This window comes from Podarcis tiliguerta, assembly GCF_965153285.1.
Source record: "Podarcis tiliguerta genome assembly, chromosome: 1".
Lineage (NCBI taxonomy): Eukaryota > Metazoa > Chordata > Lepidosauria > Squamata > Lacertidae > Podarcis > Podarcis tiliguerta.
In genome coordinates, this window is record NC_139534.1 from 67,586,116 (window position 1) to 67,608,356 (window position 22,241).

General features: G+C 42.9%; 3 protein-coding genes across 9 annotated transcripts in view; 1 reads left to right on the forward strand and 2 right to left on the reverse strand.

Annotated features, from left to right (window-relative positions):
• Positions 1–22,241, reverse strand: part of DENND5A (DENN domain containing 5A) — a 609,609-nt gene that overhangs the window by 401,682 nt on the left and 185,686 nt on the right. The window lies entirely within an intron of this gene.
• On the forward strand, positions 915–13,287 carry AKIP1 (A-kinase interacting protein 1). 6 transcript variants are annotated; one of them, XM_083411288.1, is made up of 8 exons: positions 1,173–1,547; positions 2,877–3,028; positions 5,408–5,449; positions 6,938–7,021; positions 8,472–8,585; positions 9,164–9,259; positions 10,728–10,881; positions 12,495–13,287. In XM_083411288.1, the coding sequence occupies exons 2-7, from the start codon at positions 2,891–2,893 to the stop codon at positions 10,854–10,856; spliced, it is 603 nt and encodes a 200-aa protein (XP_083267414.1). In that variant the 5' UTR covers positions 1,173–1,547; positions 2,877–2,890; the 3' UTR covers positions 10,857–10,881; positions 12,495–13,287. The 6 variants fall into 6 exon arrangements, with proteins under 6 accessions (XP_083267415.1, XP_083267412.1, XP_083267414.1 ...); XM_083411289.1 differs by lacking the exons at positions 1,173–1,547; positions 12,495–13,287 and adding an exon at positions 915–1,119 and having other exon boundaries at positions 2,881–3,028; positions 10,728–11,111; XM_083411286.1 differs by lacking the exons at positions 1,173–1,547; positions 12,495–13,287 and adding an exon at positions 916–1,119 and having other exon boundaries at positions 10,728–11,111.
• LOC310662292 (uncharacterized protein C11orf16) lies at positions 9,496–21,716 on the reverse strand. 2 transcript variants are annotated; one of them, XM_083409076.1, is made up of 6 exons: positions 21,666–21,716; positions 18,646–18,830; positions 18,169–18,289; positions 13,676–13,901; positions 12,425–13,096; positions 9,496–11,957 (listed from the first exon to the last, which is right to left on the reverse strand). In XM_083409076.1, the coding sequence occupies exons 2-6, from the start codon at positions 18,810–18,812 to the stop codon at positions 11,746–11,748; spliced, it is 1,398 nt and encodes a 465-aa protein (XP_083265202.1). In that variant the 5' UTR covers positions 18,813–18,830; positions 21,666–21,716; the 3' UTR covers positions 9,496–11,745. The 2 variants fall into 2 exon arrangements, with proteins under 2 accessions (XP_083265202.1, XP_083265201.1); XM_083409075.1 differs by having other exon boundaries at positions 18,169–18,331.

A 22,241-nucleotide genomic window follows, 5' to 3' on the forward strand; every position in this document is an offset into this window, starting at 1 on the left:
GCTTCCAGGTCATGTGGCCAGCCTGACTAAGCCACTTCTGGCGAACCAGAGCAGCACATGGAAACACCGTTTACCTTCTCACTGGAGCGGTACCTATTTATCTACTTGCACTTTGACTTGCTTTCGAAGTGCTAGGTTGGCAGGATCAGGGACCGAGCAACGGGAGCTCACCCCATCGCGGGGATTTGAGCGCCAACCTTCTGATGGGCAAGTCCTAGGCTCTGTGGTTTAACCCACAGCGCCACCCGCATCCCAGATGTACAGTAGTCAGAAGTAAATTCCACTTGGACACTCCAGAGTAGAATGGCATTGAAACCAGCTCCATTCGACAAGGGTGGAATTTTGGAGTAAGCATGCCTAGGATTGTGATGCAAGGTGACACCCACACCCTACACCTAAAGCACATTTATATCCCATAAAAAGTCATGGCTTCTTGCAAATAATACTGGGGACTGTAGACTTGTAACAGAGCTACAAATCCAAGCATCCTACAGTTCTCAAGCTTCCTTGGGGAAAAGCTGTGGTGTGGATGTGACCTAAAGAGAAACCAGCTGCTCTACAGCACACCCAGGGAGCACTGCCACATACAGAATGTAACAAGTGGATCCTTTTTCGGTGCCCATTGGGCTCAAGACTGACATCCGCAAAACAGCAGAGCTCTATCCACGTTTACTCAGAAGCAAGTCCAGTGAAAGCCAACGGGGCTTGCTCCCCGGTACGCGTGCAAAGGCTCTTTTCCAGCCTTTCCGCTGACTCGGGACACGTTTCTGAATGGCGCGTGCACACGACCGCCGCCCCACGCGTGTTTACTCAGAAGCGAGTCCCGCCGAGTTCCACCGAGCCAGCGGCGGCAGAACCGCCGCTTTACGGAGGTCACCCTCCGGGAGGAGGAAGGCAGGTCGTCACGCACGCCCTTTGTGACGCAGCGCCGCCCGCTAAACAGGGACACCCGCTCGCCGCCGTTAGAAGCTCGTAGAAAAGGAGAGCGGCTGCTCGGTGACGTCACCGGCGGCTCCTTCGGCAGCTGACGCTTTAAAAGGGAAGCGGGGGCTTCGCGCGGGAGGATCGGCTCAGTTATCGCCGCTCATTGCTCAGTTCCCCCAGGAAGTACGGCTGACGGTGAGTTCCCCCAGCCTGCCGGTAGAGGGAGCATGTGCGCCTTCTCAGCGGAGCGCGCGCGCGGGAGAGGAAGGGTCTGGTGAACCGCGCCTTCCCCCAACCTGGTGCCCTCCGCGTGTGCTGGACAGCCAACTTCCGCCAGCCCAGCTGGGGGTGATGAGAGCCGTAGCTGGCGGAGGGTGTTAATCGCTTAAGCCGCTTCGAGGTCTTTTGGGTCACGGAGCGGTCTATAAGTGGAAAGAGCGCACAAGCAAATAAGGTCGCTCCTCTTCCCGCGGCACAAGAGGGCAGCACGAGCATTGCTTTATTTGTGCTCGCGCTTTGCAGGGTGCGCCACTGTATGTAATGTTGCCCGCTTTGGATTATTTATCATGCCTTCGCTTAATAAGCTGAGATAAGAACGAGACTATTCCTTTTTCTTTTGTAGGGTGAGTAATCAAATCCAAAAGCCACACGTGCCCTCTTTTTTTGGTCTAAATAGGGAAACTAGGTGCTTCCAGAGGTGTGCTTTGGGTGGGAGTGGTGCTGCTTGTGCACGGAAGCGCTTTTTTTCTTTTTCTTGCAGCATCCAGGTGGTGATGTCATCAAAAGGCCAGTTTGTATTCTTACCCCTCCCCAATTGAACCTAAATGTACCATTTCTGGTAAAAATCTGATAAGTTTTTCTAAAAAAGAAAAACGAACCTGTTGCCAATATCTCTTTTACAGTATTTAGCCCCCTTCTGGAAGCACCCTGTAAGTACTAGCGTTGAAACAATCCAGGATACAGTATTAAATCAACTTATTTAAGGCTTGCTTTGAAACTTAAAGGTATAGTTTCCCAGTCTGAATGCTCATCCTATGAAGGGGGCAGGGAGGAGGGAGGCAAGAGGTTTACTTATATATTGACTTATCAAGCTGAGATATAAGTCACCTCTATTTGCCCTGTATAGCATGATATTATTTGTGTGACGTGTGTTACCTTCTCTTCTCCTCCTTCCCCTCATTGGCTTGCACATAATGGTGGCATTGGTGACATAATGCCACTGATTGCATTGCACAAGGCAAAACACCATGGCTTAATGTTATGTGAACAAGCCTTGGGCGTAACAGCTCTCCCCGATCTTCCTTGGGCATGGTTGTGAGGGCAATATCGTAATGTTCTGTCTGAACCCAGACAAAGTGTTGTTTGTCTTAATTATGTTGGCTTGTGAAGTCTTCTTTTCCTAAAGTATAGTTAAAGCTAGCTACAGTTTAGGCGCTGGATGTAACAGTAAACAATGGTGAATTAAAAACAGAAGTCATCCCACAGCTGCACCAGGGGAGGGCAGAGGAAGGGAGACCATGCTTGCCCAAGACTCCTTCATATAATGCTAAACCAGCACTTAGCATTGCATCTGAACCAGGTCATTGCCACTAGCTTCCCTCCTCCTCCTCATCACTGCTGCCTGCTTGCTTAACAGGCAAAGGAGAGGTGAGTGGGAATGGAAAGCAGCATGAGCAGCTGCTTTCAGATGGGTATTTGGTGTGGGAGTGGGGCTCTCATGCATGGAAGCATTTTGAAGCCTCCAGATGATCTTCTTGGCCAACACAAAAGGGCTGCACGGTTGTGAGCTTCAGTAAATGGGCAGGGCAGCTTTTGGGTAATGAAAAAAGAACCTGAATCTTTGGGGAGATGGCTAGGAAATGTAGTTATTGATCTCCTCCCTCTGTCTTTTTGGTTAGTGTGTTTGTGTCTGCCTGAACAAATTCATTGGGCTATATATATATTTTTTAAAGTCAGGACACAAGAAATGGAGTCCCAAGAAATAAGCTTGAACCGCTATCGCATGCAGCGCACAGCAACACTGGCCCAGGAAGTTCTGGAGCGGGCAAGAACACGGAAATTGAACTGGCCATTGCCTGCTACATTTGAAAGGAGGGCTTTTCAGGTAAGTGCTGTAACCAAAGGCAGCTGCTTCCATACCTGAACCTTTCAATGCTACCGAGAAGCTGCTGTTCCATTGTGAGTAAGTTGTAATAATACCTAAACAGAGCTGAATGTCCTCTGCGTACTTCTGGCCCACTATGGTTAAGAGCTCGGTTTCACTCCAGATGCACCAACAAAGATTAGACAAAGTTACTCAGGGGCGGTGCATCCAATTTTGCCACTTGAGGCAAAATGGGAAGTGCCACTGACGATGACGCCATAACTGCTACTGCACACCCTGTTCCATCTGCTGGCAAAGAAGCACGACAGCCATTATAGCCCATTTCAGGCAAGATCGTGCTGATTTTGAGTGAGCTCTTGCATGCTCTGCAAGATTTTGGGTAAGGTCTCGCCCAAAGTGGATGTGATCTTGCCTGAAATCGGCGCTGATGGGCTTGCTTGGGGGGCTTTGCCACCTGAGGCAGCGACCTCACCCTGCCTATTAGCTGGGCCGACTCTGGTGTCATCTAATGATTCTTTGGGGTTCCCATTTTTCCCATTATTCCCAACCATTGGCCTTGCTGGCTGGGGCTGATGGAGTTGGAGTCCAGCAACAGCTGGCTATTCTGGTTCCAGATGATAAGGCCTTGTCTGCTTCTGTTGTGTACCTTACAAGATTGCTTGTATAACTAACTGAACAGGGGGTGCTACTTGGCTCATTACGAAGATTGCTAAATATAATTGTCACTGTAGATACTGCCTTTTCTCAAAGGTTCGCCCTGCATGTAGGTATGTAAAATATTATTTCATGTGCCATCTGTGTTTTCCTTTACCTGTTACCTTTTTGCCCACATTTTCTTCCTTGAATCATCAAGCAAGTTATTTTTGCCTGCCATTTGTTAGACGTGGGACTCTGAATAAGACAGAAAATGTCAGGTAAAACCAAATGGGAGGCAAACAGTTGTTGTTGTTTCATTTGTTAAAATGACACATTCTCAGTCCACAGCAAACTGTACAAGACTGAAATCTTTTCTGAAGCAGCAATAATCCAAAAGAAGCCACTCAAATATTCTCTTTACTTCAGAAATTAAGAGGATTTTTTCAATACCAGAAATGGAACTGAAATGAAAATCTCTCTGTATAACCAAAATGTAAAAATGTCATGCTACCCCTTTAGAGGATTTGTAGTGTCTCATCATAACCCTTGATGTTCATGAAGTCAAGGCAGGGTGGGTGAGCAAAAGAACAGAATTCTTCCATAACTCTTAGGGTAAGGGAATAGAATTCTGCCACAACTCTCAATATCCTGTTTCTTTGATTGGATAGCTGCAGGAAGCACTTGAAAATAGCTTATAATAATCCTCAGATATTGGATAAAGAGCTGCAAGGAGTAGTTCAGAATCTTTTGCTACTGTCCATGAGCAACTGTGGTTCATCGTGTTATCAGAACCCTGACAACCTGTGGTTAAGCTTAACTGGTTTGTCTGAAACTTCAAACCACAGTTTGTTTTCGTAGAGATATATCCTGCCTCTCTTCATCCATGGAACACAAAGCATTCATGTGTTTTCCAAGTAGTCACCCATCCAGGCACTGAGCAGACATATGCCTTATGTGGCTTCAGACCCTATGAAGCCTGTTTGTTTCAAGAAAATATAGTTAAAATAAACACAGTTTAAGGTTTAGCTCAGATCTGTTGAAACTCAGCATATGCCCTGGAACCCTGTGTCTATTTTGGTTTTGCTCTGAGCAATGAGCGTGTTGCCACTGCAAAGTAACAGAGACAGAAGCATTGGTTTAAACAGGATATCTTCCTATAGTAGCAGCTGTGCATAGGAAGGAACAGTCATTTTGATGATGACATAGCTGCAAGCCTAACTAGTTTCTTGCTATATCTAATGTAAGCATATGCTCCGTTTTGGCCCTGAGGGATTTTCCATCATCTCCCACCAGTAATTGGATTAAGTCTAAATATGCATTTCCTGGGAAAGTGCCACTGTCTTCCCTCATGAGGGATACTCCATGTGAGTTCTGATTAGCCAGAGACCTCTCATGACCAACATTTAGGGAAACATATTGATATGTTTAGTAGTGATTCTGTTACCTAGCATCTAATGTTCCTTACATGGGGTCACAAAGAGTCGGACATGACTAAACAACAACAACAAAATGTTCCTTCTGTCCAGAACTGTTATTAAAGCAATTGCCCATTGTGTTAGAGCTAATGCCAGAAAACCTGTTTCCTATAACTGGACATCTTACAGATCCAAAATATGTCCACAAAGCCTGTGTTTCATGCCTGCTGTAATACTTGGATGCCTTCAGGGGCCATAGTTTGACCTTTCCCTTGCCTTTTCTCCCCCTTTACCTGCCTCTCATCTGTGTTTATTTTCTTTGGATTAGTCAGGAGCATCGTGGAAAGCAACAGCCAATGCTGCATATCATGTAAGGAATGCCTTTTTCTGTTTTTGAAACTTTATTAACTAGAATCTAAGGAAGCTAAGGTTGGAATCAGCACTCCCTCGGAAGGCTTGCCTACCTTCAGTCACCCCATCGCATCCTGAGCCAACAGGGTCCTTTCAGAGGATAGAGGAAAACATGCAAGTTTTCACCTTCTGCTTATAAAGGGCTCACCACCCAAATGACTTGATTACAGTACAAAGAACCTTGGGTTCAGTTACAACCATGCCACCACAAGTCGTGGTGAAACTTTAGAAATCACTTCTGTTCACTCTCCCTTCCTCATGAGAAGTGATTATTAGTGTTTTCTCTTTCCAGTCCCTAGCTTTCTCATTTCCTTAATCTTGCCATCTTCTAATACTTGCATTAACCAACACCCAGTCTTTTGCATTTCAGCTTTTCCTTTTGGGGGTTTAGGATTCCACTGCAACTCAGCTGGTTTCTTAGCACCTGCTCCATGCAAGGCAAATTCTTCTCCTCCCATCTTCACCTAGCTCAGTAATACCAATACAGTGGTGCCTCGCAAGATGAAAAGAATCCGTTCCGTGAGTCTCTTCGTCTAGCGGTTTTTTCGTCTTGCAAAGCAAGCCCATTAGCGGATTAGCGCTATTAGCAGTTTAGCGGCTATTAGCGGCTATTAAAGGCTTAAGGGATTAGCGGATTAGCTGCTAAAAGGCTATTAGCAGCTTAGTGCCTTAGAAAAAGGGGGTGGGGAGCGGGGGAAAAACCCCAGGAATCGCAAGACATTTTCGTCTTGCGAAGCAAGCCCATAGCAAATTCGTCCTGCGAAGCACCTCCAAAACGGAAAACCCTTTCGTCTAGCGGGTTTTCCGTCTTGCGAGGCATTCGTCTTGCGGGGCACCACTGTACTGTATAAATTTATAGATCAGGCAGCTTTTGGTAGCCTGTAACTTTTTTTTAACAACTAGCCATCTTGCTATTCTACATTTCTCTATTGCATTGATACTTCCAAGCTGCAAAATCATTTAACTCACTGCCAACCATTTCGTGAAAAGAAAACATTTCATATTCATTTTGACAATATTTGTTGGTTCTCGATCATTTTTCCAAGTAAGCAAGGCAATATTTCTAAATTGTCACCATTGTGGTGGGCAATTTTCTCTAGATTAAAGATCTCCAATGCTGTGCCTCTGTGAATATATGTGTAAGATACAGGTTCATGTGTATGTGTGAATAGACTCGCAAGTAGATCCAACAGCATATATAGAACACTAAACTGTAGTTAATGAAAACCAAAGCGAAAGTTTTCCTTCTACAGTGGTGGAGGATAATGGAGGGGGGAACTCAAGCCTGAGGCTTGCTATGACTTGTTCCTATCACAGTAAACTATAATTTATTATGGAGATTTCAGTATAAAAAATGACATACAAACACAACTGCTGTGTTGCCCTTTTTGGCTGTATATTTCCCATTGTTTTCATAGTGACAGGACATTTTGTTTCATGGAAACAGGAAGGCGAGGATGAAGATGCATGTCTTGCTGCTGCTTTTGCTTCTGTTGCTGAACACATGGGCCACATCTCAGCAGAATGCGAGGTAAATGGTTCTTGAGATGGAAGCAGTGACTGCTGTGCTGGGAGTCAAGTACAGAAGCTTGAGTGACAACTATTAGGGACATAGGAAGCTGCCTTACATACCATTGGTCGATGTAGCTCAGTACTGTCTTCACCGACTGGCAGTGGCTTTCCAGGGATTTAGGCAGGGGTCTCTCCAGGCCTGGATATTGAATCTGACACTTTGTGCATGCAAAGCATGAGTTCTACCAGCAAACCATATGAAGACTTTATTGCAACTGCATTTTAGGAAATACCAGTTTATACTGTGTTGAATTATCAAAACTCAATGGGCTGAAGGAACACCAAATCGCCATCAAGCAAGTCTGGATTCTGTTCCATGAGTATCTTTGTCAGCTTCCTCAGAGATCCCTTTGACAGGGTGGAAATGTTCAGGATTTCCCCCCTCCCATAAATCATTTATCATGTCTAACATGAAAGAGGAGGGGTAAGGAGCCATGCTTTGTATTGAACCCTACCTAGCCAGCCCTCCTTCCCTGAGACTTCAGAGATTTCACCAGGTGTTGACCACACACTTTCAAGCCGACATTCAGGCATATTTTATTTCAGCCTTGTATTTAACAAGGCTCTTGCAGCTAGAAGGTCTGTGCAAGATCAGCCTCTTCTGATAGCCTGTGTGGCTACTGTGATAGCTGTAGAAAGAGGAAAGACACTTTCTCCCTAGTCAGCATGGGACCACAGTGGGCTAGCAGAAAAGGAATGGAGCAGTCTGCCGCTCCACTGGCCAGCTTGGCAGAAGAGGCAAGCTTTTTCTTACTACCTTGCTGAGAGCTGAAGCCTGCATTTCTGGGATTTCCTGCCTCCATGGAGAAACTGTTAAGTTTCTTTGCAGGCTAGTAACTTTTGTGGGGTTATTGGCAGGGCTTTCATTTTGACATTTCTTGGGGTTGCAGGCTTCTTATGACTTCACAGTACCAATTTCTACACTGATTTAATTACCCCAACACTTCCAAGTGCTTGCTCTGAGGGCAGCAATTAGCGTGGGCCAAATATGAATCAAGAGACATCCCAATTTCCCATTGTCAGGAACCAACCACTTGGTGTAGAATGCAGGAGGAGGATTTAGTCATCTTATTTACAGCAGAGATGGGAAAGCTGTGACCCTGTAGATGTTTTTGGACTCCAACTCCCATCAGTCCTGGCCAGCATGGCCAATAGTCAAGGATGGTGGCAGTTGTAGTCCAGCAACATCTGGAAGGCCACAGGTTCCTAACCCCTGATTTACAGTACCAAACACAGGCATTTGTCTGACAAAAGTCCTTTCACATTTGTCCTTCTGGTGGCAGCAGAGACGAGGGAATTGCTGCTCACATCTTCATGGGGCAGGCCCACATCAAGACATTTCATTATTTTAGCACCACACACACTTCTTGGTTTAGTAATTAATATTTTCTTCTTCAACTCTATTCCAGAACTATTACTGTTGCGTACCACCATTTCAGTTCAAAGAGTACGAAGTTGCACATATATTCAGATACCACAGCAGGGAGTCATCTGAAAACTTGCTAAAGGCATTTGAAAATGAGGTGAGTGTACTGAACATAATTCTCCTTTTAAGCTAGGAATGGCTAAACCTTTTAAGCTAGGAATGGGGCCCCCAACCCCCAAATTACACCTGGAGGGCCACAGGTTAGCCATCCCTATTTTAAGCAAATATATGTTGTCCAAGGGTCAGCTTACTCAAAGGAGTCTTGATGCCGCTTCAACCAAGCCTCTGCTAATCTTCTAAATGGCACATAAATTTGTAATTTATTTGGAAGAATTTTCCAACATTGCCTTAAGGGGCATTTTGTTATTTTGGACATCTCCTCCTGTAGACATCGTCCTACTGTATTATCCTATCCTTCCAGAATTATCCTTCCCAGGAGAGAGGCGTGGCTCAGGCACTCTGCAGGCCCTGCAGTAAGTGCTGCCCCCCGTGGTGTGGCTCCCAGTCTGCCCCCCTGCCTCCCCCCCCCCATATGCCTCTAAAGCTTCTACAGGCACCTTCTTGGTACTTGCTTTGTGCTGATTTGGATTAGGTCTGTTTGCTTGAGGCTGGTGGATAGGCTGAACTTGGTGACATCCAGCTTGAGATTCCATAAACTATATCTGCTCTCTCTAGGAAAGTAAAAATGTCCCAATAGTGGAAGAACCTGGTTGTCCTGATACAGATACTGCTGCTTTAATTCCAGCAGAGAATGCTGAACATAAAATAAAAGCAAGTATAAGTTCACTTAACATTTTAAGGCTTTTGTGGGTTTTGTTTTTATCTGTGTAGGGTGCACAGGCATTCAATTGCTCGATGAATTAGAATGCGTAGTGCTTCTGGAATGAAATAAATGCCATTGGTTTTTACATGGACGAAACCACAATCACACTCCATGGTGACTTCCCCTCCCAGCTCCATCAGCCGACATGCTCCTGAACATAACCAAAATTCTTTGTTAGCTACAGTAATTGCATTTTATAATTATATTTATTTAAAACTTCTTTATATTGTCCTACATTTAAAAAAATGTGGTTGTTGTTTAGTCGTAGAGCAATAGCCACAGGAGTCTTATGAGACAAACACAGCAATCTGGTATTAATGAGCTGCAAAGGTCTGGGAGAACATATGTATTTTTTGCAGGTTCAGTAGGGAGGATCCTGTTCCAAAGGGTGGGCACCATAACAGAAAAGGCCCTCCCCCTTTTTGCTGCAGGATGGACCTCAGCAGGCTGTGGCACAACCAGGAAGACTTTATTAGATCATAGTAACCATGCAGGTCTTTATGGGAGAAGGTTTTCTGTCTGGACCAAATTTGTTTAGGGCATGGTAGCCCTACATTTATCACATCCTGGACTCACCTCTACACACACACACACACCCCTGGCTATCTCAAAGGAAGCAATGATGGACAAAGGTCAAGGGGGCACTTGGCCAGCTGAGCTTTACTTTAGCCCACATTCTCAAGCTCAAGCTGATCCACAAAAGCTGACTAGATGGTATGTCAGGCACATCACTCAGACATGTTACTGTGGTGTCCTAAGTCTTGAAGGCGGGCAGTTTTGTCCACAAAGTGCCTTGGGAACTTCCAAACACAACCAATCAATAAGTCACCCTCTGGTTATGCAGTATGTAAAAATATAAATCTCACACCACCAGCAGCACATCTTACAAGAGGAGGATGTCCTTACAGTTATCCAGACACCAAATACCCCACCCAACCATACAATTCACCTGACTTACTCTTGGGAGCCTCTCCCTCCAACCACCAGTCATGCTCTCACCTGGACAGCTGCTCTCCAGATACCCCTGGCTCTCAGAGGTGTCTTTTCACATTCAGCCTCACCCATAGCTCTCACCTAAAGTGACAGCACTTCATTGAGCAACCCACTTCACCAGCCAGCCAAGGGGATGGCATCCCTTTGTGTTACCACAAGGGCAAGGGTGCCAAATGTTGTCTAAGCATCTCAGAGCTGCCACTCTCTTCCTCTCTCACCACCAGCATTCTTGGTCTTGTCAGTTGTCTTCTAGGACAAGTTGAGTTTTGCATCTTTGTGTTCATATGCTGTGGTTAAGAAATTTGATGAGAGATTTTTTGTCCAAATAGTTAAACATTTATTTTAGTAGTTGGAGCTATTTAGCATAAGAACATGAATGGGGTTTTGATTTGAAAAATCTTGACATGTATATTTTATATTCAGGATATCTACATTGAAGTTTCTCCTGGCACCTACACAGTCTCTGCCTCTTCGTATGACAACACAGTCAAACAAACACATCTGGTAGATGTTCGGTCAGGAGAAAGCGTAAATTTGACCTTTGATTTATGACAGATAGTCTTTCTGTTTCATCAAGGTAACAAATGAAATAGATTTTGGTGTCTTTCAAGTGTCACTTTTTAAATAAAATTTTCTCAGGCTATTTACCCTATATAATTAAATACGATCTCAGGTTTTATGCTGTCTGTATATTATAGTGTGAAACTTTGTTCACATTTGCCCTAACTTGAATCATGTGTATTTTCACTTTTATACTATGCAATGCCTTGTAAACAATAAATTTAAAAGTGCAAATGTTTTTGAAAAGACTTTAAATTCTTTGTCATTTGCCTTTCCGAATGAACTGCTAATATAATGACAGAGGCTATTGAAATAAAATCAACAGAATAGAAAGGGGAGTCTTATTTAGTTACGTAGTTCCAGGTAACCGCAGAGTACACCATTTAGTCAGTCACAGATATTGGTGGTTGAATCCTAAACTAAAATGCTTTGCTGCTAACAGAGCATATTTATCATTTGGAAAACATGAGTTTGACCAAACTGCGGGAGGCAGTGGAAGACAGGAGTGCCTGGAGTGCTCTGGTCCATGGGGTCACAAAGAGTCGGACACAACTAAACGACTAAACAGCAACAACAACAACTTCCCTTTTTGTTAACCTGGCTGGTCCCAAAAGTCCAAAAACAGTTACTTCAAAATATATTTGAATTTTCTGTTGTACTGTGGTTAGATGCACTGATCTCCTCTAGGGCCCATCCAGTGTTGAAACAAGAGAACACTTCTTAATTTGCTGGGGAAATTACCATATATATAATTTATTAGATGCTAATGATCCAACATCATTATCCTAAATATCTTAATATATTCTTGTGGACCCACAAAAAAAGAAGAATTAAAAACAAGCATATGCTTTCAGTGGAGGGTTGTTTTTTCTTTTCTTTTTTACTGTGTTCCTTGCTCTCCTCCTGAGGATGGTTTGACGTCTTTGTGACCCAAGACTTCCTTCACAGTAAGTTGCCTTCGAGGAGACTGTTCAATAGTTTCAAACATGGCACTGTGGTTGATCAGTGCAGTTGGGGACGGATCCATATAAGGAACTGCTTTGGTTTCGGATCTTTCCTTTCTGCAGGTGCTGTCCAAAGTATAATTGGTTCCTATACATGATAGTATAACACTTAATTTGTGAGTAGTTAGATGAAGACAAAATAATCAAACAAGGTATGAAATAGGGAACCGAGTGTTTGGGGGGTTTCCCCCCCTCATGATTTATTATTTCAACATCCCTCTCTTCTGTTAAGGCAATTGGAGACAACGGGGGGGGGGGGTTGGCTCACGATTTGACTCGATATATATTCCTACTTCATGCAAATTATTTCATAAAATTTATACACCACTTGATTGTAAAAATAAAAAAAACCCTCAAGTGCTTTTCATCTTCACACACACACACAAAAGCACACAGTTAACAAACCAGAAATCCCTAAGTATGTTAGTATCTGTGATACCATTAGCAGAAAAATCAATCTCAGTATAGCTGTCCACCTCAACCAGTATGATAATGCCGTTTTTGGCACTCTTCTACCTTCCACTTTGAAGCTCATTCAAAGGAAATATTGTGTACCGTGGCTGTTACGACGAGAGCTGGGATGGCTTCTCTTCCAGTATTTCCAACAAGGTCTGGTTTCTTGCAGCTTGGGCTTTTCAAAAAGACTAGAATCCGTGTTCACTGCATGATCTACCATTGTGGTCTTGGTCAAACCTGTTTCTGTACCACTTCTGGAACTGGAGGAGCATGAAGAAGAAGAAGAAGAAGAAGAGCTGGACACAACAGTGGCTGGTTCTTCCTTTGGAGGCCCTTCCACTGCCAGTAATGGTTTGCTGCTGAACTCTTCTTCAACATTTCTCTGGGGTGGTTCAGTTAAAGAGGGTGGCCACCAGCAGCCACTGTATTTAGGGCAGCAGCAGGAAGCGTACTGTGGATGTCCAAGGAATGAGCATGTGTGTTGAAAGCACCTGGAGCAAGGGGAGATGAAAGAGCAACATGGCCTCTGGAGCCTGCAGAGGCCACCTACAGCACATCCATGCCTGGAGCCTGTTATAGCCCTACATGAGCCACTGTAGTGACCGGGTCTTTGGAGCTGCCCTTCAGATGCTTTCCTGCTGGTAAGGGGCATCCGGATCATCTCCACAATCCTCTCCCACTGCCCTGGGGAAATCCACAGGGCTACACCCAAGGGGACTTTGGCTTTCTTGCCATTCCAGAAGCTGACTATAATTTCTTCATCTTCGTTCCCTGTTTTGAAGAGAAAAATATAAACTGGGGAAAGCCGTCACTCTCCTCAATTTATTTATTAAATTTCTATCCTAATTTTAAGGAAGGGACTGGGGCTGTGGTGTTTTTATTGTATGTTTCTGTATGTGATCTTTTACATGTATATATCTTAATGCTTGATTGTCTAAATAAAGTATCTATATTTCAAAAAATCTATTCTGCCCTTCTTCCCAAAGGAGCAAAGCTAATGCTAATAATAGTTTGTCAGCTTAAATCAATCTGATTAATAATAGTTTGTCAGTTTAAATCAATCTGATTATGTAGCCACAAAAGGGTGGTCTTTGTATTCCAGTCTAGAAAGTATGCATAATAATTAAATACCTGTTTGAGGGTTTAAAAAAAAAATATTCACCAGAGCTTTGACATAAGCAGTATTTTTCCACCATATGCATAATTTAATAGTAAATGAAATATGAAGAGTAAATGAAAACCACAGGAGCATACTGCACTTCCTATGTTCAGGGCTATATTATACATATACACACAAAAAGCTAGTTCAGCTACTGGCTTATGTTAAAAAATAAACAAACTGGGTTTTACCTCTCAAGGGATCCCTGGTTTCCATGCCTTGGATGGTAGTGCCAGGGCCATATCTTTTTTGCTGTGGCTCCCAGGGTGCCAGCACTTTATCACCTGGCAGTATGGAATGCCTCATTCCATTCACACACTCAAACATGTCACTGCTGGCTGTTTCTTGCACGCATGTTGTGTCCTCACTCAGTCCAAACGACTTGGCAAACTGTACAAGAAAGGTTCTTTTCTCACCCTGGTGCCAGAAACAAGATGGGGAATTAAAATGAAAAACGAACAAGTTTAGCCATGAAATAATCAGCCGTCACATCTATGATAGCTTAAGAAATGAAGGGCAGGAAACGCAGGATGCTGGCCATGTTAGTGCAAAGTTTTTGATGTTGGAGGAAAATGTTAAGCTTGTGCCTTTTCATGCATGGTTTTTAAGAAGTTGATCAGGGTGGCAAGATAACAAGAAAAACAATTTAACTAAAGCTGTAGAAAATAATACTATAAAAAAAAAACCTTTTGCTGTTATCTTGAGGTTGAAAACATGCCGCTGTTCAGCTGGCATGCCTGGAAAAACTGTATTCTCAAAGGGCAAGTTCATAATAAAATGCTAAACAGATGTAGCTCAGTGGAAGAGGATGCACTTTGCAGGCAGAAGTCCAGTTTAAAAGAATTAACTAATAGATGGTATGGAAGACCTTCGAATGAGACCTTAGGCAGCTACTGCCAGCCAAGAGTAAAGAGTATTGGGCTAAATGAACAATAATCTGGTATAAGGCAGCTTCCTGTGTTCCAACCGCTGGTAACAGCTTTAGGAATTGCAAAATGCATATGGGGTTCACCTGCCTACAATGGCTCCCCTATTAATTTCCAGAGAGGAGCATTACAGTAGGCTATGGGCGTAGCCAAGGGGGTACAGGGAGGGGCAGCTTCCCCCCCCCATAATCAGTAAAAATACATAGCTAACTGAGGTTCTCCACCCTAACAAAAATCCTGGCTACGCCTATGCAGTGGGCACATCTCTGTGTGTATTGGGTTGGCCACATTTCCTATCTTACAGAGAGCAGTCCTCTAATTGAAGGACTTATCAAAGGACAGGCAGCCTCTACTTAAAAGTGTCCTTTAGTCTAAGGATTAAAGAACCATTAGAAGGAAGAACTGGAGCCTTGAATTTGGCCATCAACAGATAGGACCTGGACCAAAGACTGAGCTGGCATGTAGGTCGCAGTTTCCCCCACTTACGGTGAGATATATGGAATTTATTTTTACGTTACATTCATCTGATGGCATTCAGTTAATGAGTCCCATCAGTGGAAGCCTGCACAGTGACTTAGATTTGTACAATGGGGCTTTCCCTCATCTCTTTCACCTGTGTTCTGCCTGTGCTCCCCAAATTGACTCGGGGGGGGGGGATTGGGAGCACCCCTCGAATAGCATGAGGAGGGAGGAGAGGGGGATTGTTCTTTCTGACAAGCTTGTCCTGATAGTATTATCAACATAGTACAATGTTGAATTCTTCCCAGTATTTCCCCATCTGCACCTATATGTATGAATAAGCATATGCAGTTTTTATGCTAATCACATTTTGTACTTTTAATTAAAAAATCCTCTTTTTTTTTTTAGCAATGCATAAGTGGCCACCATGTTGTGTAATGAAAGGAATAAACACTACAAAACAAAAATATATTCTTGCCAGTCACTCCCACAACATGCTGAATACCAGGCATTTCAGATTTGTCAGTCTTCCAGAAACTTTGATAAACAGCCTTGCCTTTTTCTTACACTTCAAAAACAGCACATTTTTTTTAAGTTTCAAGTGCTAACAGCTAATGAATTGAAGGTTGTTTTTCCTGTGTACAGAGAACAAAAAGTGTCAAGTTTATATATATTAACACACTAAGACATTTCCAGCAAGTATAATGTCCATCCGTTTACTCATAACAACGGATGAGATATTGTCCCCAAACAGCATAAATCTCCAGATACACTTGGCAGGAAGGTTTAAACACACACACACACACACACAATAAAACCTGTGCCAACAAATTGGACAGAGACTTGGGTCACAGCCACACCACACATTTCCCTAAACTAAGAATTTTGGCAATGGTAGTTTGTTAAGGATGCTGGGAATTGTAGGTCCATGAGGGGTAAACTACATTTCCCAGGATTCTTTGAGGGGAACAGCATGTACTGTAAATGTATGGTGTAGCTGTGACCTTGGCAGCAGTTCTAATTTCTGAAGGTCTCATGCAAGATGGACCTCAGACAAGTCAAATGAAATCTAGAAATTTCTGAAAGTATGGGAAAGTGGTTGTCAAATGGGGCTGAAAGCTTGGTGGTAATGTGACACAATTTTCAAATACAGATTGTAGCAACTATGTGCAATAAATGGCTAGAGAGTGGTCCTCATGATCCATCAGAATTCCCAATTATTCAGCAGGTAAAAGGAGGGAAGGATGCCACTTAATGAGCAGGATGTCTAATATTAAAGAGTTTTTTTTCTCCATCAAAATGAGGCAGACACAAACTTCCGTTGAATGCAGCAGTTGTGATTGACATACACCGCTTGCCCAGAATCTGACGCCTTTAGCAGAATCCATAAAGATTCTGGGGTGAATTACACTGGGCAACAATTTTTTACTTTTTGAATGTTGTCTAGATTTCTACAACTGATTTAGGGTATTTTTGCACTGCTAATGGCATCCGTTTCTCTCCATCAGGTCAGGTTTACTGTAAACTGAATGGTGGGCATTGATAAAGGTAAGTACACGTAAATTGCATGTTGCTTCACCATTTTTCAAACTTCAGGGCTTGAACTTCTGTTTCTTGGAACTCCTGGAATGCTCAGCGGCAGGGAGGTCTCTCTTCAGAGTCCAACAGTAGTCAGCCATCATGACTGCATCCCAGCGACCCTGATACCTGGTCTCCAGGAATCTCTCCCCCTGCTCATCACTCATTGAGCCCAGGTTCTCAGGAAACCGGTCCATATGTGAAAATAGGTAGTGCATCTTGACGCTCATGTTGCAGCCCAGGTTTCTGAAAGCAGTCAGCATGTTGTTGACAAGTTCTACATAATTTCTGGCCTTATTGTTGCCAAGAAAGTTCTTCACTACCAGAACAAATGCCTTCCACGCTTCCAGTTGCACTTCGTTCATTGAGTTTCCGAACTCTGGATCCCTGATGAGCTGATGGATCTGAGGACCGTCAAAGATGCCAGCTTTCAACTTCTCCATGGTCAATCCTGGAAAAGCCTGGCGCAAGTAAGTGAAGCAGTCACCATCCTTGTCCAGAGCCTTGGTGAACTGCTTGATTAAGCCGAGCTTGATGTGCAGCAGTGGGAAGAGTATTCTGTCTCTGTCCACCAGAGGGTCACTGATGACGTTCTGTTTTCTGCAAGGCACCAATTCCTCCCGCACAGGCCTGTCCTTCTTCATGTAATGCTGAGCACGGTCCCTACTATCCCACATGCACAGAAAACATGGGTACTTGGTGAAGCCAGACTGTTGTCCCAACAAAAAGTTCACCATCTTCAGGTCAACACAAATAAACCACTTATGCTGATCATAACCAATTTTCTCCAGAACATACTTTACTGCTTCATAGTTCTCCTTCAGTGTACTTGAGTGAGCCAGGGGTATAGAGGTAAACTGGTTGCCGTTGTATAGCAGAACACATTTCAGTGATCACTTGCTGCTGTCAATGAACAGTCTCCAATCTTTGGGTTCGTACTGTGGCACTCCAAGCTTGAGCAGAAGCTGCGCAATATCTGCACAGTACACCAAGTCCTTCTCTTCCGAGAAAAAACGGAGGTACTCTTGATGCCTATTGCGGAAGAAGCTGATGCGAGCACTGTCAGAGAGGAGGTTTTTTTCCTTCAATCTGGATGCCAACAGTTCGGCAGAGTCCTTTGACAAGCTGAGGTCGCAAACTAGATCATTCAACTTCTTTTGGGAAAATGGATGTGGAGCATCATCTTCAAGAACCACTTCTTCTTCTTCATGTCCTTCAACACTGGAGGCATCTTCATCACTAATATCAGGAAGTTCTCCGAAGATACAGGACGACGTGCTGATTGAAGATCAGGATACTTGAGGCTGCTCTGGTTCTTTCTGTTGATCCCATCCGCACCAATTTATGGAAGATTTCAAGGTTTTATGACTTCAAACTGATCCCTTTTCGACATAATCACCCAGAACTATCAGACCTGAATACTTCTTGTCATTAAAATAATCATCTCTAATCAAAACAATTATTCGACATGGCATTTTACCCCCACCAACTTCTTCTAAAATGCTCCACACAAGCGTACATATGAACAAAAATGTAAAAAAAGACATGTGGCCATAGCTCAAAAACTTGACCTGATTGAGCAAAACCAATGTGATTTTTGGATTCAGCGCATCAGATTCGTCCTAAATCAACTGAAAAAACGCAGACAACAAATTTGTTGTTGACCAGTGTTATTAATGTCTCATCTACACATGACAGAAAAAAATCATATAGCAACTTGCCTCTATAATAGCTTTTATTATTGTGCCAGGATAATAATAACCATCAGTTTCTCTTCTTGCCAAAACAGGAATGCCAACAGTGTCCAAGGATCTCTCCAAGTTTTTTACTGCCTCACATGCTCTAAGAGGAGGAAAATGGAGGCAGTGGCTGAAATGTAAGCACCTTCAAATAACAGAGACAGTGTTAATGCTTGTTTTATCTACACATGACAAGAAAAGCTACTTCATCTACAACAGCTAGAACCTTGATGCAGATGCAAAAGTTTTACCTCAGGAGTATTACTCTTCTGTACCCCTGTTTTGGCATCAACCAAACCCCTCACCCCACTTGGAAAATCCAGAGATGTATCTACAATGCAACATCTATGACTGAACGCTGGAATGGAATTTGCGCATGAGAGCTGGCATTTCAAAATGCTGCTCTTGTTTGAACTCTTCAGCTTTAGTCTGCCCACCCCCATACATACTTTTTATTACCTTGTTGTGATGAGCGGTCTAACAACACAGGCAGGATGTGCTGAAATGGCACCAGTGCAGGTAGAACTGGGATTAGCTGTGAAGCTGCTATGCACAGGTTTAGCTGGTGCTAGCATTGCACAGCAATGGCTGTGGTACGGCAAAGAGAACCAGGTGCAGCCATCCATTCCTTTCAAAGTATTTCCCTACCAAAAAGGAAAAAAGCAACCACCGCATAAGGCACGTTAAGTATTCTGAAGGAGGAAAACATGTCACCATGACATAACAGTAATTGCGGCCACTGCTCAAGCTCATAGCTTTGGCAATTTCTCCTGAATGTCATCTGCAACAGTTATGAATCAGGCCCTAACCTCTTACATTGAATGGGAATAGATTTGAAAGTACTAACTACTGGTAAGGAATTAAATTCTTTATCTGGACCAGCTTTTTACAAAAGCACAATTGTGAGGAATGGCTGAGTTCCATTTGAAGGTGGTGAGCAAAACTGACATTGCTATAGGACTAGCAGCGCTGTCCAAAATAACAGCAGCAGCATCAACAACAACGATAACTTGATAATCCCCATTTGGTGTCTACATTTGTATGGTCTTACATTTTAAAGAGCCCCCATCTCCATTTCCTAGCTGCCATCCTGCAGAACAATATCACTGTTTGTCAGTTGCAATACTGTGCTCTTTTTTAAGGATTTAGGATTCCCCACTAAATACAGCATTTAATATTATGTTTGAATGTGCAATTCCTGGAATCGCAAGGGAGAAGAAGGGAAGAACGTAGATGAAAGTCTACTTTTTGGTTTTTATTCTGTGAACCACCCTGAGACCTCTGGGGTAGGGTGGTATATGAATTCTATTATTATTAATAACAACAACAACAACAACAACAATAATAATAAACTCTCTATGTGACTATTAATTCAGTTCAAGTGCAAGAAAATGTGTGGAAAATACCCACCACTTCAGTATTAATAAAGCTGCAATTGTAGACACGCTCACATGGCAATATATCCCAGTGGTGCTTGCTTCTGAATAGGCATGCATAGGTTTGTATTGTGAATTTTTGATGAAATACAGCAACTTTTTATGTAATACAGAAAAAAAACCAATGTAGCGTGGAAGTAGTAAATACACACCATACAGTTTGGACCAAACCACAACAACAATGGCTGTGCATAGGTTTGTAAATAAATTCTCTGAGCTTTGTGGAGAAGTTTAAATCTTTTTGTCCAGAACAGCAGCATGTATCCTTTTTGCTGCTATTGCCAAAATCAGTGGAGTTGGGGTAGGGCAGAGGGAGGAAGATTTGCTTGGGAGCCAGATCAGGTCTCCAGAATGGGGGTTAGCCTAGACCTAACACAGGGGTTCTACTCAAGATGATCCTCAACCATCTACATTGCTGGTGGGACAACTGGGTTATTGGTGTAGGTAGGATTTTGCAACCTGCATGGTCAGTTTGCCATTGTCAAGTTGCAATGTGCCTGTTTTTCCAGAAACATTTCCCACATCTCTGCATATCACATTAGAGGTTGGTATGGGAATTAGACAAATCAAATCTATTAACAAGGCAATCAAATACAGGTTATAGCCAAGAGAAACATTCACCCCGCTTCCCTTTGTGCACTCCATAACTTAACTAGAAACATAGGAAAATGTTTATACAGTGGTACCTCAGGTTAAGTACTTAATTCATTCCGGAGGTCCGTTCTTAACCTGAAACTGTTCTTAACCTGAAGCACCAGTTTAGCTAATGGGGCCTCCTGCTGCTGCCGTGCCGCCGGAGCCCGATTTCTGATCTTATCCTGAAGCAAAGTTCTTAACCCGAGGTACTATTTCTGGGTTAGCGGAGTGTGTAACCTGAAGCATATGTAACCCGAGGTACCACTGTATAGGTTGTGCTCTCAAAGTACCTCATGATTCAGAAAGCACCTCAGGTAATGCTTCCATAGCTGAAATAGGTTTAGAAAAAGTCGTTCCATTTAAATCATGCAAAATTATGATGGGAAAATATTTTGATCTGTTCTGTGTTCTCTTGTGCTTCATAATCACTGCCTTCTTGCAACAAGGGAATGATCATACAGAGAAATGGCATGTGAAGAGAGAACTTACTCTGTGGCTGTCAAGGCAAGATTTGCAACGTGACAGTAAATGCCAGGCATTTATCAGGCATGCTGGCAAAAAGATTTTGTAGCGCTTCAGAGATTGATACAATCTGACTTGATTATGGGTGTCAGCATTAAAAAGGAGATAGGTGTTTTTGAGAGTGCTCATCATGTGCTTATTATTTTGTTGGTTAACTGTTTTAACATTTCCCAGGAGTAAAAACAAAAACAAAAGAGGTTTGAGGGCTGGGAGACAGGGCTCACCTCTAACAGAAGGACTCCCTTGAGAAAATATGTAGCAACTGTGCAATCATTAAGACATCAAATCATCTGGAAACTGTCTACTGCTGACATGCTAATTCTAGCATAATCAAGACCTATATTATCAGTGCTTCACTTCTATTTTATTCTAACTAGGCCTGTCAACCAAATAAATAAAATTTACACCTGCTTTCTTGCTATTAATTGATTACAGTATATTACATGTAAATCAATTAGCATATTTCAACAGTTATAGCATATAATCTTTGTATATACTGAAGGAAGTGTGAGGTAGTTTTTTTTTCTTATTTCTTTATTACCTGCCCTTCATCCTAAGGTCACAAGGTGCAAAGCAGCAGTAAAACACATTAAGAACTATTTAAAACAACTTACAACAATAAACAATTTGTTTATTCAAGTGTAAGGCTGCTATCTTATGCACACATACCTGTTCTACTGAATTCACTAGAACTTACTAAGTTACCATCCACTGGAAAGAAAGATTATTTTTAATGCTTCTCTATTACAGTAACACAAATAGCACCAAATATATATCCAAATATACCAAGTAAATTGAAGCTATCTACCAACTAAACCAGCAAGGGGGAGGCAAACCTAAAACTCTTCAGTCCATTGATTTGCTAAAATAGTAATTAGAACTCACCAGATGCTTGCAGTACTAAATGCTGGGATCTTTCAATTGGCTTGACTTCAACAATACGGCACCTCTCTGCTGAGAAGGAGTGTTATTGGTGGCTGTTTTCTGTTTCTAAGCAGGTTGCTATAGAGCCACTGCAAACAGGAACTTGTGTCTGATAGTACAGAATGTGTGAAACACACACACACACACATTCATAGTGTGAATATCAGCTGTGAATGTTTTCTCAGGTACATCTTATTTCTAAACTCAGTGACACTAAATACTGAAAAAAGAAAAATGACAAGGGTAAAATGAAGATTGTCCAGAGAATGCTCAAATCTAATGAAAAGAAATACAGTGGTACCTCGGGTTAAGAACTTAATTCGTTCTGGAGGTCTGTTCTTAACCTGAAACTGTTCTTAACCTGAAGCACCACTTTAGCTAATGGAGCCTCCTGCCGCCGGCTGCGCTGCCGGAGCACTATTTCTGTTCCCATCCTGAAGCCAAGTTCTTAACCTGAGGTACTATTTCTGGGTTAGCGGAGTCTGTAACCTGATGTGTATGTAACCTGAAGCATATGTAACCCTAGGTACCACTGTA